The sequence below is a fragment of the Myxocyprinus asiaticus genome, chromosome 12 (genome assembly GCF_019703515.2).
Source record: "Myxocyprinus asiaticus isolate MX2 ecotype Aquarium Trade chromosome 12, UBuf_Myxa_2, whole genome shotgun sequence".
In the NCBI taxonomy this organism is placed as follows: Eukaryota; Metazoa; Chordata; class Actinopteri; order Cypriniformes; family Catostomidae; genus Myxocyprinus; species Myxocyprinus asiaticus.
Window position 1 is genome coordinate 37,457,113 of NC_059355.1, and position 23,593 is coordinate 37,480,705.

At 37.5% G+C, this 23,593-nt stretch overlaps 1 protein-coding gene across 1 annotated transcript; it reads left to right on the top strand.

The window, feature by feature from the left end:
* The first annotated feature begins 239 nt into the window (after positions 1-239).
* On the top strand, positions 240-13,418 carry LOC127449072 (GATA-binding factor 2-like). The gene is made up of 6 exons (XM_051712213.1): positions 240-368; positions 796-1,051; positions 1,872-2,417; positions 3,264-3,406; positions 11,458-11,583; positions 12,480-13,418. The coding sequence occupies exons 2-6, from the start codon at positions 796-798 to the stop codon at positions 12,711-12,713; spliced, it is 1,305 nt and encodes a 434-aa protein (XP_051568173.1). The 5' UTR covers positions 240-368; the 3' UTR covers positions 12,714-13,418.
* Positions 13,419-23,593: the final 10,175 nt, after the last annotated feature.

Consider the following 23,593-nt stretch of genomic DNA (forward strand, 5'->3'; position numbering starts at 1 on the left):
ATGTCATTGGAAACATTATGCAAACAGGATGCTGCTAAAGGGTGAAATGTGAATAAATTTCTTGTAAGCAGTGCAGACCTATAGAGAAACGAATGGATGAGAAGCTGCCTAATGTTAAGTGGAGTTTCAGGTGTCAAGCTGGAAAAGGGACTGACTCTAATTGGCTAGAAAAGCTCCATCCTGGCGGGAGGAGTCAACCCTTGGCCTCTGTCTCATAAAGTCTTTTGCATATAGGCTTTTTGACCAGTTGCTCGAGTACCTGTGTCAATCCTTCCCGAAGCGTATCCTTGTACGGACGAGTACAAAGAAAGTGGTCTGATACATGCGTGCTGCAGCTCTGCCATGGAGTTGGAGTGACAGATAAGAAGGTCGGTTGTTGTCATTGGACTCTATGTTCCACCCAAATAACAGGATTTTGTTTTAGATATTAGGGTATCTGTCCTAACGATGTGAATCAGTTCACACAAGCACATATAGCTGAGGTAATCAGTAATTAATTGTGTTATTTTTAAGGCGCGAGATCTTAATCTTTGAGGGCATCGCTCGCGCTCATCCTCTTAAAACTGCATGTGGGGAGATGTCACACTGTTGGCAGTGAGTCTAATCGCGTAGATACAAGAAAGACACGCGAACACCTGGCTCAACATTGTATTATATGTTAATTTACGTTTACGCTTTCAGAGGTGTACTAAAGCATTTAAATGTAACGGCGGGGAAAGAGAGGGCACACATTTGGGAAATAAGCATTCAAGCTGGATGAACTTGGATTAACTTTTTTTTTAACCGCATCTACAGATGGAGCTCCCGGCGGAACCCCGGTGGATGATGCATGCTCATCATTCAGCCTTAATGGGTACCCCAGATTCAGTGGCTCCTCACCCTGGCTTAGGGCATCATAGCTCGGGATATATGGAGCCAGGAGCCCCGTTATTACCACCAGATGAGGTGGACGTATTTCTCAGTCATTTGGACTCTCAAGGAAACCCCTATTATCACACACATGGAACCTACTCTCACACTCGTGCACGAATGTCTTACAGTCAAACGCATGGTGAGTAGGCCTGGAGCATTATTGTCCTTCCAGTATTTTCTTAATAGTTGCCTTTTAACCAGTTTTCAGTACTTACATTTTTGCATAAGTTGAGGTTGAATGAAGTGCTTTTCAATCCCCTTTCCATTAAATTGTCGGTCATATTTATTAACTCATCGGGGTATGGAAAATAGGCTAGTGCTATTTTTTATTTTCATTATTATTATTATTTTTTTTACATCCATTATTGTCTCCAAGATTAATTTCCAAAAGAATGTGTACATTTTATAATCTTTCAATTGTTAATAAAAATTATCCATTATTATAATTATATTGTAATAAAGAACAATGGTATGTTGGTTGAATTCTGTCTTAATATTCTGAAATGATCACTTTTCCTTTCCATATTCAGTAAACACTGAATGCAGCATGTCAGCAAATTTGCACTTAGTTTAATGGCCATTTACATAGATTTAAATATATTGCATTTATGCACATTTTCTTGTTTTCTTAACTAAAAATTGTGTCATGAAATATATTGTTTTTACACACGTTTTTTTTCTTAACCGTTTCATCAAAATTTGTTCCATCAAATTATAACTATAATTTATCTATTGTTTTAATTGTGTTATAATAGACCCTATTGTTATAAGATTGTTATAACACTGTTATAACTTATAACTGTGGTTAAATGTAGTGTGATAACGCAAAGAATTTAGAATAAAAAAAAGTTGACTATTCACGTAATGGCCAGGTGTCTTGACCACCTTTGTCTTGGAGTAGTCTGACTCTACATACAGTAACATTTCAAAATTAATTTTTATTTTTTTATTTTTTGCAGCACGGCTTACGGGTGGCTCAATGTGTCACCCCCACCTTATCCACTCTCAAGGACATTCGTTACTGGAGAACAGCAAGCCGACCCTGTCGGTGGCCCAACACCACAACAAATGGGCAGTCAGCCACCTGGGTAAAGCGGTTCTTCATTCAGCAGGCGCTGAAAACTCAAATGGATTTTACATGGGCACCAGTACACCTGCCCCAAGTTCGATGCCTTGCCTGACAATGACACAAGACTGCAGCCCTCAGCTCTACTGCCTACCCCCTACTCCACCCAAGGACGCGTCCCCTGACCCAGTGTGTGCTGCTGCTGTAAGAGACACTGGGAAGTATCATATGCAGCTTTTTGACGGGATGAAAATGGAGTGCTCTAGTCCAATCCGTAGTAATCTGGCACAGACTACATCACATATAGGCCTACCTCCATATTCCGATTATGCTTTTGTGGGAGCACACGACTTTTCCAGCAGTATGTTTCATTCCAGAAGTTTGCTCGAGAGCAGTGCAAACAACATGACGTCAAAAAGCAAAAGCCATGCTTTCTCAGGTAAACTCAGAGTTCACAGTTCACCGTCAGATGTGGAATGTGTAGCTTTAAACATCTGCTTCTTTTACACAATTAGGGCCACACTTACAGTGTTCATATAACAGTGTTATTACATTAAGTGGGCATGCTCCAGTAATTGGCTACTAATGAACATGTAGACTTACTTGCCTACTTTATATTATTTTATGGAGCAACTTGCAAACACCCACTTTTATTGTTATTGCAATAAATTACAGTATATTAAGTTATACAGACACTGTAATGTAAAGTGTTACTATAATTTGATGACTATATTATCACAAGAGGCACAGTTTATGCATCTGTATTATGGATATGCACCTGTACACTAAAAAAGACCAAAGATAAAATGCAAAACAAATTAAAAAAGTTTGAATGTTTCAGGTGCAGTTCATTTATCTGACACTGCTTCTTATAACATAGCACTCACAGAAGTGAAGAATCATATTTTGTATGTGTCCTTCATTGGTAGCTGTTTATGGACATGATCATGTAGGTTTACATTTTTGCACGAAGATGGACAGAGAATCATCTTGCATGCTGTTGAAAGATGTTATGAAGGAAGTGTCTGGTGCGCACCTCATGCCAAATAGCCTGTGTTGTTTCTGGAACAGTTCTGAAGTTAGCACATCTGTCCTTTTGTGTTATACAATATTGTGATGTGAAAACTTGTTTCACACTTTCTCAAAAAAGATTACGTGATGTAAGCTGTGATGTTTCAGTGCACAACCACACTATGCATTCATTCCACTCAGCATGAATAAGTTGCTTAAACTTATTTCCTCTCTTATCATTTTGTGCATCTCTGTGGATAATATATGGTGGAAGGGCGTGAATGTGTGAATTGTGGAGCGACATCAACTCCTCTGTGGCGGAGGGATGGAACAGGTCATTATCTGTGTAATGCATGTGGACTCTATCACAAGATGAATGGCCAGAACCGACCACTCATCAGACCCAAGCGGCGACTGGTAAGTGCCAGACACAGACATGTACACCTTTTCATATGCTTGCAAGCACACACAGAGTTCCAACACAAACATCTTTTAGGACACTGCTCTAAAAACAAACTGAAGAAAAGCTTTGATAAAGGTTTGCCTGCTAACATTTAACCTGCATTTTGCCCATATATTTGGGAAATGCCAATGTTTTCACCCCATGACAAGGGTAAAGAAAAAAAAGGAGCATCAAGAATTCTTCATGTAGACAGTCAGGTGATAAATGGCAATAAAAAAACACTGCTCATGTATGTAAAGATCTTGAGAGTAATAACATTTACAGTTAAAATTGTAAAGGTTCTAAATAGTGACTACTAACATTGTGACCATGTGATGTACACTGTAAAATAAAAATCCGTAAAATTTACGGTAAATTACAGACAGCTGTGGTTGCCAGAGATTTACTGTGAAAAATACGGTAACCACGTTTTAGGCTTTATGGGATGTAATTTTGATGCCTGTATATTTTACGGTGCATTACCGTTTTTATTATTAAATGATAAACTTGATACGTTAAAGGTGCTATATGTAAGATTGACAACAAGCGTTTGAAATGGGTATTGCAGTCCAAATTCAAAATATTGGAGAGTTGTCTGCCCCGCCTCAGACTCGAAGCTCATGCGGGTTGTCAGAATGTTGACAAGCAAATTAGCCAACTCAGCATCCGTTTTAAAGGATTTCTGGGCTTTAAGCTGTCTCCATCTTCCAAAGGCATCTCCAATATTTATCCTTGTTTTACTACGCCTCTGATCATGGTGGTTTTTAGACGGATGGCGAGGCTTTTTAGGTCGGGTGGAATCTGTTATCTCTGATCCAGTTCATTTGCTGGCTTCCATAGCTGCAGCACGCAGTGTTGTTTGCCTGCAAACTTGTTCAAATCTGGCAGCCCGGCAGTGTCGAAATACTATTGGTGAGTGGGCAGTGGGCGGGATCACACAGGCCAAAACATAAACAGAAATTCCGGCCCAGAATGGAAACTTCAAAGTAGAATATACTGGCTGTAGCATTGTTATCGGAGAAGACAGTATTTCAACTTAGCATGTTTCCTAATTCTATAATGACATATTATGGTCATTTATGATTTAGTACAGTACAAATATTACATATAGCACCTTTAACCTTCTGAAACTGTAAAAATCTGCTTTTTACTTTATAAGGTATTGTTAATCACCGTAGTAATTACAGAAGAGCACATGGTGACATGAAGTTCATCAATAGTTGCCCTTCTAGGAGCAATGACCAATAAACATGTAGAGACAGTGCTCAGTGTCACTCACACAAACACTAAACACCATCAGGGTAACACATGTGAAATTAAATTAATGCAATAAACATTAACAAAACTACATCAAATATAACACAGAACACCCCAATGTACATAACTGATATTAAAAATAAGAAGAAACAAAACTATTCCCATAAAATATAATGAAATGCAATGGTTCATGTAGGGAATTCTGGGAACGCCCGATTACATTTTTTTAATGTAATTTTAACAACAATTTACCTTTAAAACGTACATGTACTCATAGTATACATTTAAACAGAGTATATATTTTTACCATTAATTATACAGGAAAATCATACTTTTTACATCTAAATAATGTAATTTATTAGCATTTTACCATAAAATTACATGTATTTTCTTTTTAGATATATTCTAACTTTTTACTGTATATTTCAAGGTAACTAACAGTTAACCAATTAAGGTTTTTTACTGTAACATTTTTACAGTCTTTTACTGTTAAAATTATGGACATTTTATACAGTGTATGATGGTTGTATTACATGCACTGACAAAGAATATGTACAGAGGCTGGAAAATAACAGAGAAATAGAAAGAGAAAGTCTTGTGTGTTTATGTAATGGACCACTGAAGCCGCCTTTTCACTGCATCCGACAGACGATAGACCGGAAGCTTTTGGAATAACAGTAAACGTGTGATTAAATGTGTACATGAGTCATTTATTTCTGCACATGCAAAATCTACATATTTAAAATCACATCTATGAATTTCTGATTCATATTTGCTGAATTAGGGTTGTTGTTGCTGTTAATGATCATAATATTAACTATAAAAACAGTAATAATGATAAATAATACTATTAATGATAAATAATGAGTGAATATTAATCCTGAATTTTTTTTGAATTCATTCATCTGCTCAACAAAATCACACTCAGTAATGTCATTCTGAGATACACCTCTGGTAGCTTCACCTTCAATGAATAAAATCCATTAGGAGCAAAATGACTTCATCATGACTGCCACTAGGGAGAGAAATACGACAGTCGTATGCAAATGTCGGAGACAGTGAAAAGGCAGCTCGAGTTTCCATGGCCCTATCCACGATTTTCACGGCCGGTGAAATTACCCATTTTGCTTAGCGTGTACTCCCAATGCTACAGACTTCCGGTTCACAGCTTATTCACATTACCAAGCAATGAAATAATCACTAACGACAGTCAAAAACGATGGAACACTCCCTATTTACTTAACTTAAATCCCTTTCTCACTAAAATCTGTGTATGGACGCTTTCGACGGCAATCGCTGAATAAATAAGTACACAATCACACACATTTACATGGTAAAGTTACTACACTGGGCTCTCACGCTTTCTGCACATGCCCTGTGCGTGTGTGTGTAAAAGAGAGAGAGACACACAGACATTCAGTGCGCAGAGAGAGAATTCACAATTATGATGCGCTGGATTTCACCGGGTTTCTTGTTGCACACACAATGTATGATGATGATGATAGAAAGCACTTCAATATGAAAACTGACAAATCTGGGAATCTGCTTTTTAAGGTCCAAAAAAGAGGATGTACATGAAAAGAGGACATATGTTCTCCCTAGGTTTCATTTAAAAATCAGCAGATTTGAGGGACGTATCATTTGGAATTATCCATCAGTGTTAAAAAAAAAAATAGGCAAATGATGGAGAATTATGTTAATGCAACCTCTGCTTATTGCATCTGGTGTGACTCAAAGTTTCAGGCATTGACAGCTTTTGGGTGGGTTTATTGTTGTAACATTAATTTTCCAGTAATTTTTTAAATCCACCTGTAGTTGTTATAACATCCTCTAACAGCACAAATGATAGGCATCACCAGTAACGTCTGTCTAGCTCTAGCGTACAATAACAACAATTAAGCAGAAGCGCGGAGCATCCGAGAGGATGTAGCTCGCCATAATGGCGCCACCCATGGAGAAGTCAGGAAAAAGGTTAATTATGGTGGCCAAGAAGTGCAAAAAAAATAAATAAAAACACAACGGTAAATCCAAAGACAAAATAATTTAGAAACACAACAACAAATAATAAAACACAACAGCAAATCCGAAAACACAACAGCAATTCAGAAAACAAAACAGCGAATCCAGAAACAAAACAACAAGTTAGTAAACACAACAGCAAATTAAAAAACACAACAGCAATTCAGAAAACACAACAACAATTCAGTCGAAACGGAAAGGGTAGATACCATAGCTTCTCACCTGATTGGTTGTGTGGAGAATACCTAGTCCTTTCCTCAGGACTGGTTCTCTGCCCACTTGTGCGATTATTTGAAAATTCATTCCAAATGCTCAATTATGGAAATTTTGAGTGGTTTTTCACTCAGTAAAACAGTAATGGGACACTTGATAACACAGAGAGAAAAAAAAAAAAAGAAGGAAAAAAAAAAGGTTTTAGGTATGATGTTCATCTATGGTATGTAAGGGACCGTCTAAAAATTCCACAAACTGCGCTAAAACGTTATTAAAACATGGTTATTAAAAAAAGCATTTTCACATTCTAAAGATTGCAGTAGACTGCCGGCGTGATGGCTCACTTTCTATACTTGAAGCCAGCATGTCCAATTATGAGTACAGTGTTCAATTATTTTAGAAAACAAATTGCTGAAATTTTACCAAGATATTGTTTTCGTATTGTAAAGGTTGTAGAAGGCTGCTATTAGATATGCTGACATACTTTAGGTGAGATTTTCGCAGGATGAACTGATGTCACTTTGCTTAAATTAGTTCACATTTAATATATAGTCTAGTCAAAAAAAGTTAATAATGTTGACAAATTATACAGATGCTATTTACAGCTACTGCAAATAGTCAACCCTTTCTTTTAATGCTTACAATTCTAAATACACATTTTCATTCTAGGCCTAAAAGTCAAGTGTCAACTCTGTTTAGAACTTCATTTTCATTCAAGTTCATAATGGTTCAGTATTCACTCAAAAAAAATAATTTTGAGATTTACACATTTTAATTTTTATAACAAAATTTCATCAAAATGAATTAAGTAATCTTTAATCAAATAAACAAAAATAAATATTTAAAGTTTTAGTAATTCAATTTTGTTAAATATTACACAATTCAATTTGATGGACTTTTGTTTAAATTGAAATAGTAGTACAACTACACTCAGCAAGTAACAGAATTGTTTCTATTCTGCAAAGCCTACATTAAAACTACATTTGTGTGGTTAGATATAAGTAAAGAGAAGAAAATACTTTAACATTAGTAACCGTTCAAATAAATATTTCAAGTAGGCTTGGCCTATTATAATCTGATGAGGGGACTGTACACTATGCAGACGTCTGCAGAACTGCTACCGTGACAAAAAAATGAAGGGAAACACCTAATAAATCAGCTTGAAAGTGGCTGCCTCGATGAAATTTGTATGACCCTCTTTCTGAGCGTATTAGCTGTAAATTAGACTGACAAACTTCGGAACTCATGCTTTTCTTCAGTGTGTGACGAGCGCTGCTGCATCAGCTACAGGTCGTATATTTAAAGAGGGCCTGTCGAAACAGGTCGGTCCATTTGTTTCCGTGGCAGGATGTCTGCCCGGTACCGATAACTTCGTGAGCCCTGGAAGAGCTTCCGTTCGTGGTTGTTTTCTCACTCTATTTTTTTTGACATGTGAAGAGTCTACAATAGCTCCTTGAGCACCTCTCCACAGGACAGGCAAAAATATGTAACAGAGATATATGGATGGGAAAGGCGTTAAACGAGTCACATATAGGCTATAAATACGTGAATTTATGTTTTTTTGAGGGCGTAATTGTAGAGTTAATAACAAAGATTCTGACCAGGCCAGTATGCTGTTTCTTTGTTTTGTTTTGTTTTATTTCTTAATAAAACACTGGCTTCATAAAAAAAAAAAAAAATTAAAAAAAAGGATCTTATATAATCTTTTCTTTAGCTGCAGCATGCAAATTTGCAGTCATTTTGATAAAAAAAAAGAAAAAAAAAGTCTCCTGTAGACCAATACAAATGCTTGAAATCCTACTGTTAACATTAAGCTCTGAGGAGATACTTTTCTGTACATGATCCAGCCTTCGTTCATATGGAAAGTGTAGTGGACCTTATTGGTATCAGGTCTAAATTGGCAGGCATTCCACAAAGGATCTTGACTAGCAATCTTCTTGTTATTCATATATATATACACTATATTGCCAAAAGTATTCGCTCACCCATCCAAATAATTGAATTCAGGTGTTCCAATCACTTCCATGGCCACAGATGTATAAAATGAAGCACCTAGGCATGCAGACTGCTTCTACAAACATTTGTGAAAGAATGGGCCGCTCTCAGGAGCTCAGTGAATTCCAGCGTGGTACTGTGATAGGATGCCACCTGTGCAACAAGTCCAGTCGTGAAATTTCCTCGCTACTAAATATTCCACAGTCAACTGTCAGTGGTATTATAACAAAGTGGAAGCGATTGGGAATGACAGCAACTCAGCCACGAAGTGGTAGGCCATGTAAAATGACAGAGCGGGGTCAGCGGATGCTGAGGCGCATAGTGCGCAGAGGTCGCCAACTTTCTGCAGAGTCAATCGCTACAGACCTCCAAAGTTCATGTGGCCTTCAGATTAGCTCAAGAACAGTGCGTAGAGAGCTTCATGGAATGGGTTTCCATGGCTGAGCAGCTGCATCCAAGCCATACATCACCAAGTGCAATGCAAAGCGTCGGATGCAGTGGTGTAAAGCACGCCGCCACTGGACTCTAGAGCAGTGGAGACGCGTTCTCTGGAGTGACGAAGCACGCTTCTCCATCTGGCAATCTGATGGACGAGTCTGGGTTTGGCGGTTGCCAGGAGAACGGTACTTGTCTGACTGCACTGTGCCAACTGTGAAGTTTGGTGGAGGGGGGATTATGGTGCGGGGTTGTTTTTCAGGAGCTGGGCTTGGCCCCTTAGTTCCAGTGAAAGGAACTCTGAATGCTTCAGCATACCAAGAGATTTTGGACAATTCCATGCTCCCAAGTTTGTGGGAACAGTTTGGGGATGGCCCCTTCCTGTTCCAACATGACTGCACACCAGTGCACAAAGCAAGGTCCATAAAGACATGGATGAGCGAGTTTGGTGTGGAAGAACTTGACTGGCCTGCACAGAGTCCTGACCTCAACCCGATAGAGCACCTTTGGGATGAATTTGAGCGAAGACTGTGAGCCAGGCCTTCTCGTCCAACATCAGTGTCTGACCTCACAAATGCGCTTCTGGAAGAATGGTCAAAAATTCCCATAAACACACTCCTAAACCTTGTGGAAAGCCTTCCCAGAATAGTTGAAGCTGTTATAGCTGCAAAGGGTGGGCTGATGTCATATTAAACCCTATGGATTAAGAATGGGATGTCACTTAAGTTCATAAGCGTCTAAAGGCAGGTGAGCGAATACTTTTGGCAATATAGTGTATATATATATACAGGGTTGGGAGGGTTACTTTTGAAATGTATTCCACTACAGATTACAGAATACATGCTGTGAAATGTAATTTGTAACATATTCCGTTAGATTACTTGTTAAGATTTTTAGATATTTTTACAGGAAAACAATACGATATAAAAGAATACGATTTTTTGCCCTAATATCAAAGGTTTTACTAGAACAAAAAAGAAATTATGATCTAACGTGAATTTTCTTGATAAAAAATATGATCGTGCCTGGTAACGTGCATGTAAAATGGTTAGAAATAGCATTTTAGCTTAGCGTAAGGCTGACAATTTACACAAGGTTTATTTCTATTTCTTCTGCTCCAAACTTACTTCAAACGTTCTTCTCTGTCTGCTTGTATGAATGTAACACATCATAAGTGTGTGCAAGTCAGTCAAGTCTCAATACTCAAGTCTTAGGCACATAAGATACTTCACAAAAACATTTGTCTTAAGATGATTATTTATATTTTCACTTTTAGTGTGTCAATAGGAAATATAAATGTTAGACTCCCAAACATTACTTTTGCAAATAGAATAGAATAGAAGAACAGGAGGCCCTGCAACAGATGGCATGGTCCCCACAGATACCTCCACTGAATATTGAGTCAGTCTGGGATTACAAGAAGAGACAGAAGCAATTGAGACACCCGAAATAGATAGAAGAACTGTGGTGAATTCTCCAAGAAGCTTGGAACATCCAATCTGCCAACAACCAAGAAAAACTGTGTCCAGGTGTACCTAGGAGAATTGGTGCTGTTTTGAAGGCAAAGGTGGTCACACCAAATATTGATTTAGGTTTTTTTTTTATGTTTACTGGACATTGTATGACATTAATTGATAAATGAAAACTATTTATGGCATTATTTTTAAAGACATCCACTATGCAACATTTTTCCCAAGTGCCTAAAACTTTGCACAGTACTGTATATATATATATATTGCAAAGCTTAAATGTCTAATCTAAATATTTATTATTTTCATAACATTATGTCTATCATATAATTTCAGAGTCATATCCTTTTTAAAATTTTAGTGTTTTAATGGAGACAAACAATTTCTTCCTGTTAAAATTAATTTAAATAACATTTACTTTAGATAACTTTTAAAAAACCTTTTTTTCTACATGCCATTTCAACTTTTAAGCCAGAGCATACAGATCTTGCTACAGGCTTCCTAATATTGGACGTGAAACTGTTTTTTCCCTCCTGCTTGCCCTACTTGAATTATTTTGTTCTTAAGTTTTATGTTCTGTCATTGACCATTCTCTTGGCATTTTAACTCTGTGTTTTTGTGTGATATGTGTGTGGCAGTCAGCATCTAGTCGAACAGGAACCTGTTGTGCCAACTGCCAGACAGGCACCACCACACTTTGGAGACGTAATGCCAATGGAGAACATGTGTGTAATGCCTGTGGTCTGTACTACAAACTACACAACGTAAGTGGCACTGGAACTTTGTATAGACAGAGCCCACCAAACTGAGTGATAGAATTTTGGATAATCAAAACAACATATATATTTACACATACACTTTGCCTTTCCTAAATGCAAACTTGTAAGAGGACTTGTAAGGGCTTTACATTCTCTAACAAGAATTGCTTATTCTTGAACTGAGAACAATTGCCCAAGAATTGCTTAAATGACCTAGTTTGCACTTTTTTTTTTTGCACAATTTGCTGTTTTTTTATGTTGAATCTGCTGGCCATCCCTTAATAAATATTGGGGTGGGGGGAATAATTTTATTTTATTTTTCTATTTTTTTGCATTGGCAGGATATACATAATTTTCTTTTAGTTTTAAAACAGAAGGAATTACATTAGAAACCATTAGTTTCGGGCCTGGGTTGCTCAGCAAGTAAAGACGCTGACTACCACACCTGGAGTCGCAAGTTCGAATCCAGGGCGTGCTGAGTGATTCCAGTCAGGTTTCCTGAGCAACCAATTGGCCCAGTTGCTAGGGTGGGTAGAGTCACGTTGGGTTAACCTCCTCGTGGTCACTATAATGTGGTTCTTGCTCTCGGTGGGGCACTTGGTGAGTTGTGCGTAGATGTCACGAAGAATAGCGTGAGCCTCCACACGCGCTAAGTCTCCGCGGTAACGCGCTCAACAAGCCACGTGATAAAATGCGTGGATTGACTGTCTCAGACGCAGAGGCAACTGAGATTCGTCTTCCGCCACCCGGATTGAGGCGAGTCACTACGCCACCACGAGGACCTATAGCGCATAGGGAATTGGGCATTCCAAATTGGGGAGAAAATCCCCCCCCAAAAAGAAACCATTAATTTCATTGTTGTACAAATGGTGTATGATATCTCTGTATTTTTGTGCATTCAGGTGAACCGCCCGCTTACAATGAAGAAAGATGGGATTCAGACCCGCAATAGGAAAATGTCTAGGAAGCCTAAGAAGAGGAGAGTGGAAAACTTTCCACAGTTTGACAGTTGTGTGCATGATAAACCATCCACCTTTAGCCACATAGCCACTATGCCCCACCCCTTCAATATGACCCCACCCTTACAATTACATTCTGCATTCAGTCACACCAACTTAGTCACTGCCATAACTTGAGAGACAATACCATATTAAACACATATTAAAACATACCTAATAAACCACAGCATCCATTTTATTAATGATACAGCCTTAAATATTAGTCCAAATGTTCATTATGTAAGACATTGTTAAAATGCTTTGTTCAGTTTTTGATATGAAATTCTATTTTGTCTTGGTCTGCACTTTATTTTGTGGATTCTTGTTTTGTCGAAATGTATTTTAAGACAACATAGAATCTGACTGTACACCAAGAGTTTAACGAATTAGCTAGGTATTATTAATTAATAATAAATAGACCATTTTTATTCAAATCATAATCACAAGTACAACAACTTTTATGCTAGATTAAATCCCCTTTATCCCCACACCTGCCTCATTGAATCTAATGTAATCTAATCCCTAATCTAATACTGCACTCTATTTTATGGAACTGTTCAAATGGAAGGAGAACATCTTTCCCCACAGAATGATTGCTGGCGTCCTGTTTCAACTGCATTATGATTTTAAAGATCATAATGTAAATAGTTTGCAAGACTCTCTTTAAACCATTTTGTTATTATATAATTATTGCTTTAATTTATTTATTTCTTTATTCGTATTTTCAAGCTTTATATAAAAATGCTTATATCAACATCAGTATCTTCTCTGAACACACATGTATTTACACGCATAGAATTTAAACAGAACACACACTTTTTTACTGTTTGGTTAATAAATGATTTAAACACTATATGTATATATTTTATGACTCCTTGCCTTATTTGCAAAAAGTTACTAAATGTGAGAGAGGATATGCTGCAAACATATTTAAACAAAAGGACACGTGTGGCTTACACAAACACACATGGCTAAACAGCTTATCAGCATCCTGACTGGACTGAAGCAGTGAATAAAGAGCAGGACTCTAGAGAGACAAGTGAAAATGGAGAGATGAGATAAAGAAGAAAGAGCAGAGAGAGTCTTTAGGCTTTGTGTTCAGGATGACTAGCGGCCAGGATAAAACCAGCCTTTTGTCACTGGAGTCCCTGCTCGCTCATTATTTACATCTTGCGTTTAGATCCCATCACCAAAGTTCCAAAGGTTGTATACCACAGTAGACCAACAAGGGTTTGTTGTTCGAAACGACTAACTAAATTTCAATTTGCGAGTCATTGTATTATGACTATGTACATTTTATTTAAACTCATATGGCTGTGATGCCTTTATACAGTACTATCAGCACAATAAGTTACCACTCATGGGAAGATCCAGAAGCTTTATTTTACAGCTTAAGATACTCGATTATATGAATAATAATGTATTAAATAACCTTTGAGTAATATTAAACATACAAAGACATCACTGACCATATAAAAAACACGGTTTGACGGTCTCAGACGCGGAGGCAACTGGGATTCGTCCTCCACCACCCGGATTGAGGCGAATCACTACGCCACCACGAGGACTTAAAAGCGCGCTGGGAATTGGGCATTCCAAATTGGGTGAAAAAGGGGAAAAATCAAAAAAAAAAAAAAAAAAAAACATTGTGTCTGAAAACTGGGACACAACAGAACTCTCCCATCCAACACAGGCCTAGCAGCATTTAACCCCTTTCATTCACTCTTTTCTTCTGCTCTCCTTATCTTCCTGTTTAACAGGTACATAAATTAATTCATCCTCTGTCTCTGACCAATCACTTAATTCAAATGACAAACACCAACTGTGAGCACTCAGTTCCCATCTCCAGGGACAGTTTGTGTGGTGTTGGGAGGTAAATGCGTGTGTGTGAGTGCTTTATTGTCATCCTCCTGAGACGGCGTAACAAATCTGCTTAATTCTCTCTCCCATCCTCTTTCTCCACTCTTTTTGTCCCTGTCCTAGTGGTTTTGTCCTAAGAGAAACCTTAGAGGCAGGAAAGTAGGCCAGAGGCAGGAAGGGATTGGATCTAAAGTCAACACTCAATAAGATATTTACAAGCCCTATAGTGAAAATGCTCATTCTGTTACATATTATATTCTCAGCATAACAATTTGAGTGAACAGTTGAATAAAAAATGAACATGAATATCTTCATTTCTTAGTATTTGACATGTCCCCGTTTTGCTCTAATGACAGCATGTACACTATGAGTTTGTGCAAAATCTGAACCCATATTATCCCAGCATGATTGAGCAGCCAGATCTCAAGAAAATTATGTGTCTGTGGCAACATTTTGCAAAACAATTTAAATGGTTTATCACGGCAGTTTCAACATAAAATATTCACTGTGTGACACTGTTCCCTCAAATGGATTTTAAGGCAAAAAACCTACCACCCTAGCCTAAACCTAACCACTATGACACTTCTGGCTCATGTGTCGACTTGTGTGCCCTTCAGAGTCCAATGCATAGCAAGTGCAATGCTCTATTGGTTGAGCTACCATTCAATTTGGTCACACTCGAACAAGCTGGTAAATGTTGGTCATGTAATGCAAATGTTAAAATGTATCATGCACTAATAAAAGTGTCATAAGATAACATTGTGTGAGGAACAGTGCGAAAAGCAAGTGTTTATGAACTGATAATCAGCTGTTTTACTCGTGACTTATGTGAAAGTGAATGAAAGTAATTTTTGGTGTAGCGCCTCTAGTGTTTATTTCACCAGTGTTTTACGTCAAACTGTTTCTTTGCCTTAACCCTTGTGTTGCGCTCGTTTTGTGTTAACACATTTTGTCTTCCCAGTCAAAAATTAACAGCCCACTAAGATTGTTTTATAAATCTCTCATATTGCATATATTATCACAAGATATTGCATTAGATCTTTTTATCAACTAAGTTTTTTTAATTGATTGATCTGAGCTTATGAGACGATGCACAATAGGGCGCTCAACACACATTGTGTGTGTGTTGTGTGTGTGCACAAGTCCGAGGACTTGGTGTGTGCAAACACACTTCTATGCTCATATAAAGGATTGGGATGCTCCTGAACACTTAATATTTCTGTAGTCTAATCTGTAGTCTAATCTAGTCTAATCCACCTCATTTCCAATGGCCGGTCATTTTTGACAGGGAACACAACATGTGTAACAAAGTGGGGGGAAAAACAATAAAGAAAATGGTTCAATTGTTTTGTGTTTTCAGATACCATATGTGAACAAAGTCAAGGAATTTTATTCCAATTGGATTAGGTAAAAGAAAAAAAAGATACCTGGGTCAGAATGACCAGAACACCACATAAGGGATACATTTGTCAAAATCATAAAATTACACCACAGCAATCAGTCTTACAAGTTGAATTTTCAGGTGCTTAATGAGTCATTTGAAACTTAATAATTACACTTTTATAACCCAATAAGAGAGGCAGGATGAAACACTAATACACAGAGTCATGTACTGTATAGAGCTGTGAAAGGCAAGAAAAAAATATGAAAATGAGACTCAACGAGAGCAGGCAGAAAGGTAGAAAACAGGCCTGCTACAGATTTAAGATAAGCTGGCTGGCTGACAAATATTTGTAAAATGTGCAGACAGAGATTGAAACAGAGGACAAAAGAAAGTAAGAAAGAAATAAAGAAAGAATACATTTACTAATACTTCAGTCTTTTGGGGAAACTAAAGCACTTTTAGTCAGGCGGCTCCTTCAGTGAGCTGCTATTGTGTTTTTTTATTGTTGGGATTGAAAAAGCCCATGAGGCTTACGGATAGAATGGGACTCACATTTCTACAGTGACCCAAGTTGTACTGAGTGACAGCTAGGTCATTAGAACATCAACTGTAATTAGTATACTTTTTGAAACCCACACTATACAACCTATATACACACACAAGCACTTATTCTACCCTCCATGTATCCAAGTACGCAATTCACAGAAGCTGTTGTATACTACTTAAAAATTATAGGTTTGTATAAGTGCAGGGCCAGATGGAGCATGTGTAGCAGCATAATATATACATTATTTTGATTTGGATTTTTAGAGTGTTTTAAATACTGATGTTATTGAACTAATTCAAGCCATTAACCAAAACACATGCTCTTTTTTTAGATATGTAAATCGAACCATCATGCATGCATTTCTTAAAACACAAGAAGTCTCCAGGCATCCACACTGAAAAAAATGTTAAATAAAAAAATGGGCTTCATGTGGTAATGTCTAAATTAAGTCAAGACTATTATTTAATATCACTAAATCAACCTGAATACATTAGGTTACACCAACAAAACTAATTTTAAGGGTTAGATTAGGTAGAAATAGCTCCTTATGGTAACAATTGCAGGTTACTACTTACAACACTCTCGGTTTTAACTCCTTTTACCCATCCCACACTAACATTCACGTAATCGTTTGTTTAGAGACTGTTTCTAATTTAATAGCACTAATCTAATAGCTGGCTGTTTATCGTTCAAAGATAAGATGGAAAGCCTGCTAATTTTGTTAGTCCCTTCGGTAAGGGATGTGGTAGGCTTTTACCGCCCCGTCTAATTGGTCCAATGAGTCGGACATTGTATGTGTGTGACCTGAACTGTTCAAAACTGACTGACCTCTGTATTTCCTCTCCTTTTGTCTACCAATTCATATTGAAGTGTCTGTCACTTGTGTCAACAAATTGATCACAAAACCTACAATGACAGGTTGATGCACTCTTAAACTATTGCACGAAAACTTCAAAGGGCAAGGGTTACAATCTTAGAAAGATCGACACACACTCTTTTAAAAGGATAGTTCACCCAAGAATGTTGCTCATGTTGTTCCAAACCCACATGACTTTAGGCAAAATGTTAGCCTCAGTCACCATTCACCTTTATTGTATGGAAAAAAGATGCAATCAAAGTAAATGTTGACTGAGTTTAACATTCTTCTTAACTCTCTTTTTTGCGTTCCACGGAAGAAAGAAAGCCATTCAGGTTTGGAACAACATGAGGATGAGTAATTAATAACGAATTTTCATTTTTGAGTTTACTATCCCTTTAAATTTCTCTATAGACATAGTTCCAATGAATTATCATATTCCCTTTTACACATAACGGACATACACACCTGAGTGACAAAGCTAAATTCTTCAGAAGAGTGTGGTAATTCTGCTGTAAAGAAGCCTGACCTGGAAGAAAGTTGAAGAACAAAGAAAAAGAATACAAGAGAAAGGAAGGTGTGGGCTAAATGTTGTATGGACCTAAAGATACAAACAAAGCAAACAAAGAATAGGTAAGAGAGAACAAAGGGCGACAGAGATAAAGTGCATTAGAAAAAAGGATGGAAAGTGGGATAATGGACTAGAACAAAGCACCTCTTGAATGAATGTGTCACATGAATGTGGGGGTTTTTTTTGTGTCGAGGTGAACCTGTACGCTACTTTCTGACTCTGTGAAGAAAACAGACTTTGCTTGCAAGGAAACATGATATGTGTGTCTGAGTGAGTGAGTGGGTGAGTGAGTTGCTTACAAAATCTGGGCTTCAAATCACTTCCATTGTAAACTTTAAAGGAACAGTTTACACAAAAAATGAAAATTCTCTCAACATTTACCCTCTTGTGCCATACCAGATGACTTTCTTTCTTAGCTTTTCTTGCTGAACACAAACAAAGATTTTTAGAAGAATATCTCAGCTTTGTAGGTCCTCACAATGCAAGTGAATGGGTACCATAAAGCTCCAAAAGCACATAAAGGCAGCATTAAAGTAATCCATACTACTCCAGTGGTTAAATCCATATCTTCAGAAGGGATATGATAGAAACAGATCAATATTTAAGTCCTTTTTTCCTATCAGTCTCCACAATTTTCTTCTTTTGTTTTTGGCGATTCACGTTATTCATGCATATCGCCACCTACTGGGCAGGGAGGAGAATTTATAGTAAAAAAGGACTTAAATACTGATCTGTTCTTCACCCACACCTATCATTTCACCTGTGAAGATATAGATTACTTTTATGCTGCCTTTATGTGCTTTTTAGAGCTTCAAATTTTTGGTACCCATTCACTTGCATTGTGAGGACCTACAGAGCTGAAATATTTTTCTGAAAATCTTTATTGTGTTCTGCAGAAGAAAGAAAATCATACACATCTTGGATGGTATGAGGGTGATTAAATGATGAGAGAACTTCAAATGTCATGTCATCGGTCCTAATATTAGCAGTAAGTACCTTAGTCTTCATTAGAAATACAATTCCTTATATATCTCATGATGTCGTTCATGTGAGTGTGTATGCAATTTTCTAAGGGTTTGTAAAATGCTCTGAACTTCAGAATATTCGCCAAGAGATTTCAGTAAACCTATAGAGTGCACAGATGTAGTCAAGATACTGCAAAAGCTTTAAAGCAAATTATGTGATTAGTCTCTAGCAGTAGTTCATTGATTTATTGAAGGATTGATGTTTTTGCTCAATTGCAAAAGTAATTGATTTATTGAGATCTTAGAACCTCTCTGAAAAAACAAAACCTGGTGCGTTTTGACCACTGTGCGTTGTTTCAAATCAGACTAAACCCAATAGGTTTTCATAGTTTGCATTTTGTGCATGTTGTAGTTACATCTCTAGGGGAAAAAAACACACATCGAAGACTGACAAATCCATACACAACTGCACAGACCACAGAGATAAAGAAAGACAACAAAAAAAAAACATCAACCACACATACTGTAAATAAGTAGAGGGTAGTATCTCTGCAATATTCAAATCTTGACACTTCCTGATAGACAGGGTTACATGTCAAGTTTACACAACACACATATACAGTATAAGATAAAATAACACTTCTGTATTGTGTGCATCTGCCATGAACAAAAATGCCATAACAGTCTTTTCTTAGCCAGTGAAACTCATATATTACTTTGATCCAATTATAATTGATCCAATATTAATTAATTCACAAAGTAGTAGTTACAAAGAAATGGGCAATTTCTGGACAATATGAACACTGAATTCTGAGTCCTAGTGACCACCTTTTTTAATTGTTCTCTGTAGATCAAACTTTATGATTGCAAATAATTATTATAATCATAATTTTGTTCTCTGATGGCAATGTGAGTTATGCTTACCTGGGGAAAACTTGCCAGCACTATTCAACAGTGTATTGTGGGTGGTTGGCAGTATGTTGCTATGTGTTCTGTGTGGTTTTTAGACCACTTTTGCAGGTGCTAGGTAGTTGCTTAAATGTCCCGAGTCAAAAGAGCCCATCCAAGTTTCTATGATATTCTGGTCCTATACTCTTAAGCATAGCACCATATTAAGGTTCTTTAGCTTCTATAGCAATAGCAGAACTCTTTTGGTGCTATATAGAACCCTATTATAAGGTGTCTATTTTTGCCTTTAAAGGTGCAATATGTAAAAATGTTCATGAAATATTCACTTTTTTTTGCCAATGTGTGAACGGCTTGTAACGCAACTTAAAAAATGAGCCCTTCCCGGAATTCCTAGGTCGCCTATTAAAGCCTGTAGACTATTTTCATGGGAAGGCCTTTTGCCGGGAAAATCCAAAGGATGTGACGTTTATGCACGCTCCCAAGAGCCTTGACTCAGTGCTTCTCTTCAGCTATGCAACAGCGACAACAAACTGCAACACTAGGTAACGTTATCTTAGCGATGGAATCCAGCAAACGTCCGGCTCCCAGCACAACATCGACTCCTACACAAACTCAGAGTAAGTAAAAAAAAAACAAAAAAAATAATAATAAAAAAAAATAATAATAAAAAAAAAAAAATAATAATATATATATATATATATATATATATATATATATATATATATATATATATATATATATATATATATATATATATCTACCGAATCCCATCTGGCTAAGCGGAAACGTGATCGTGGTCGAGCGAAAACTAGAGTGAACATCGGCAGGGCATTTCATTACTGGAGGGACCTTCATTCGGTTTTGGGGATCAAAACCGACCCTGAATTGGCATTCTTCTTATTGGACAGTTAAGCTTACATAACTGCAAAGCATGTGAGATATAGTGCCATAAGGATTGATCTGTGTAATTTTAGCTAACTTGAACGCTGACAAATTGCAAGCTACCTTGCTTCGTAAATTTCAGATAATTTCAACGATCTACTCTTTATACTAAATGTCAGGTATACAGGATAAATTAAAGCAAATACTTTGGTTTCTTATACGTAGTACAACATATGACATACAAAACATACAATAGTGCAACAGTAAACCGTCTGGTATAGTTCGGTAGTATGTAGCTGTATGTGTGTATCAGTATGCTATGTTAGCTGATAAGTAGTTTTAGTTTAGTCTCAAAGTTTGTAGTAAAAAAATCATAACTGTGTAATTTTAATTATGCTACCTCATCTGTCAGCATGATGCCGGTGAATCACGTTCAGCCTCTTTGTACGTTACGTCATTGTTTTGGTCGATGCTCGCTCGCTCGGGTCCCTATGGAGTGTGCATGAGCAACAGGTAGCTGGCTGCAGTTCACTTAACGGCCACAGGTGTCATTAATAACAAGGGTTTCTGATTCTTACATACTGCACCTTAAAGTAGAAAGTAGACAGCAAAGTAGAAGTAAAAAAGACCCACACTCAAACATGGGGTGCTGTGAGCCAACGTCTCATATATGTACTGAGCATTAGCACAACCTACAGCACCACAGCTCTGGTATCATAATTATGTTGGCTTACTGTTATTCTACAAACATTGTTTACGGTTTTTTGGTGCTAAATGAAAGACCAAAATTTCTGACTGTAACTCCTCCAAGAGCTTTCAAGCTACATTCACCAAACAGCACAGACCTTCAAACTGTTCTGGAATAGTGTGAAATGTCTTTTCTAACGGATCAGACTTACAGTTTTCGCACAGCGGCTGATCAAAAATAGACTTACATTTTCGGAATGTTCAAATGGGCCAGCGCAATGCTTGCTAATTCAAACTCCATCTGTCAAAAATCTGAAAGTAAACAAACACACTAAATGCCTTTAATCTGTTTAAAGGTGCAGTAAGTTATTTTAGCTGTTCCGGAATTTCAGCCAGACTTTGAATTAGCTGCTGAATTAGCCATGCCACCACTTTACAAAACCCCACACTCCAAAGCACCCCCTGAGCGCTTCGCCGTCCAACCATTAGCGTAGAGCAGGAAACCGTACATACACTTAAACAAACATATGTTAGCTGCCCTGTGAACGTGCACAATGACTGACATGCAGAAATCTTCTGACTGGCTAAAATAAATTAAATGACTGCAGCCATCTTTGTGCTGAGTGCGTTTGTGGACTTGTTAAGCTGGCTCTACACTAGCACACTCAGAACAACTTGAACGGGGGGGGTCACACTTAATGACTGTTTTCACAAATCTTGCCCTCCTAGTCAGTGAGCCTGTCACATTTACCGATTAAAAATGGAGGGAATGTGTCACACTTAACACTGCCTTTGACTTTGTTCTGTGCCTTATAACTGCAGCAATAGTATAAATATTAGCGAATTTAAGCAACAGCTGCGGACACAATGGCTACGGCGATCGGAAGTAAACAGGTCAATCGCTGTTGCCAAGAAACGTAAAGATCATTAAGCAACAACACAGAGGATGGCACAACAGCTTATTTAATTGTTTATTTCACAATTACAAAAAAGTCATTTAAAAAAGCAAGAAAAGAGTTGCTTGCAGCATTAAATGATAATTTACTGACAGAAGAAGAGTTTTTACTCGTTTGATGTTAATAGCTCTAAAAACCTAGATTTACCATGTAAAAAATACACACCTTTCAATCTCGATGACATGGAGGAGGATGTGTTTAAATAAATTTTGTGTGAGAAAATGTGATTTACCAATCCTGGCAGATGTTCCTAGCATTCCCAATGAGGTAGTGTGTGATCAGAGAAGTGTTGTGGGAGGAGTGGAGGCGCTGTGTATGCTCCTGAAGAGGTTGACATACCCTTGCCGATACAGTGACATGATGCAAAGGTTTGGTCTCCGACAAGTACCGGTCATGTGTATGGCCACAAACTCTGTGCTTGACTACATATATGCTGCACATAATCAGAGGATAACTCAGTGGAATAACAACATACTGAACTCTGCAGCATTATAAATGTACGCTGACTGCATCCACCAAATGGGAGCCCCTTTAGAGAACTGCTTTGGATTCATAGATGACACTATGCGACCTATAGCCAGACCTGGTATAACAGAGGTTCCTATACAATGGTCACAAGCGGATTCACAGTTTAAAATATCAGGCAGTTGCAACTCCTAATGGTTTAATTGCCCATCTGTATGGCCTGTATGTAGGTTTAAATTACTTTCCATTCTTGAAAACATTGTTGTTACCCTTACAGTTAATAAAAAAATGAATAATAACAAATATTTTAACAGAGGGAAAGAAGCATGACTCTGGGATACTGGCAGAATCTGGACTGTTACCACTGCTGGAACTTCATCCCGTGTCTGAGGATGGTCATCCTATGTGTTTGTATGGGGACCCAGCATACCCACTGCCTGTGCACAGAGCCCATTTAGAAATGTTCACCTCACCCACCAAATGCAGACATACAACAAAAGTATTAGTGAAGTCAGTGTCTGTGGAATGGTGGTTTGGAGACAGCAAATTACTTCAAGTTCATGGACTTCAAAAAGAATTAAAAAAATTAGGCTGAGTAGTGTTGGCAAACTGTATGTGGTATCTGCTTTGTTAAGAAATGCACTTACTTGTCTGTATGGTAATCAGACATCTCGTTTTTTTTTTTTTACTTGGATCCTCCACACATTCAAGACTGTTTTTCATAATGTCTAGATCACACATACACATACTTTAACATGCACATTAAACTCTATATACATAATTGCATTCAATAAATTACACATCTGTACATATTCACACACTCACACACACACACACACACACACACACACTCAAACACATATAAAAATAATTTTGCATTAATTGCAATGAAAAAAGAATGTGACAGCTGTAAATTTGTTCACAGATTTTATATTT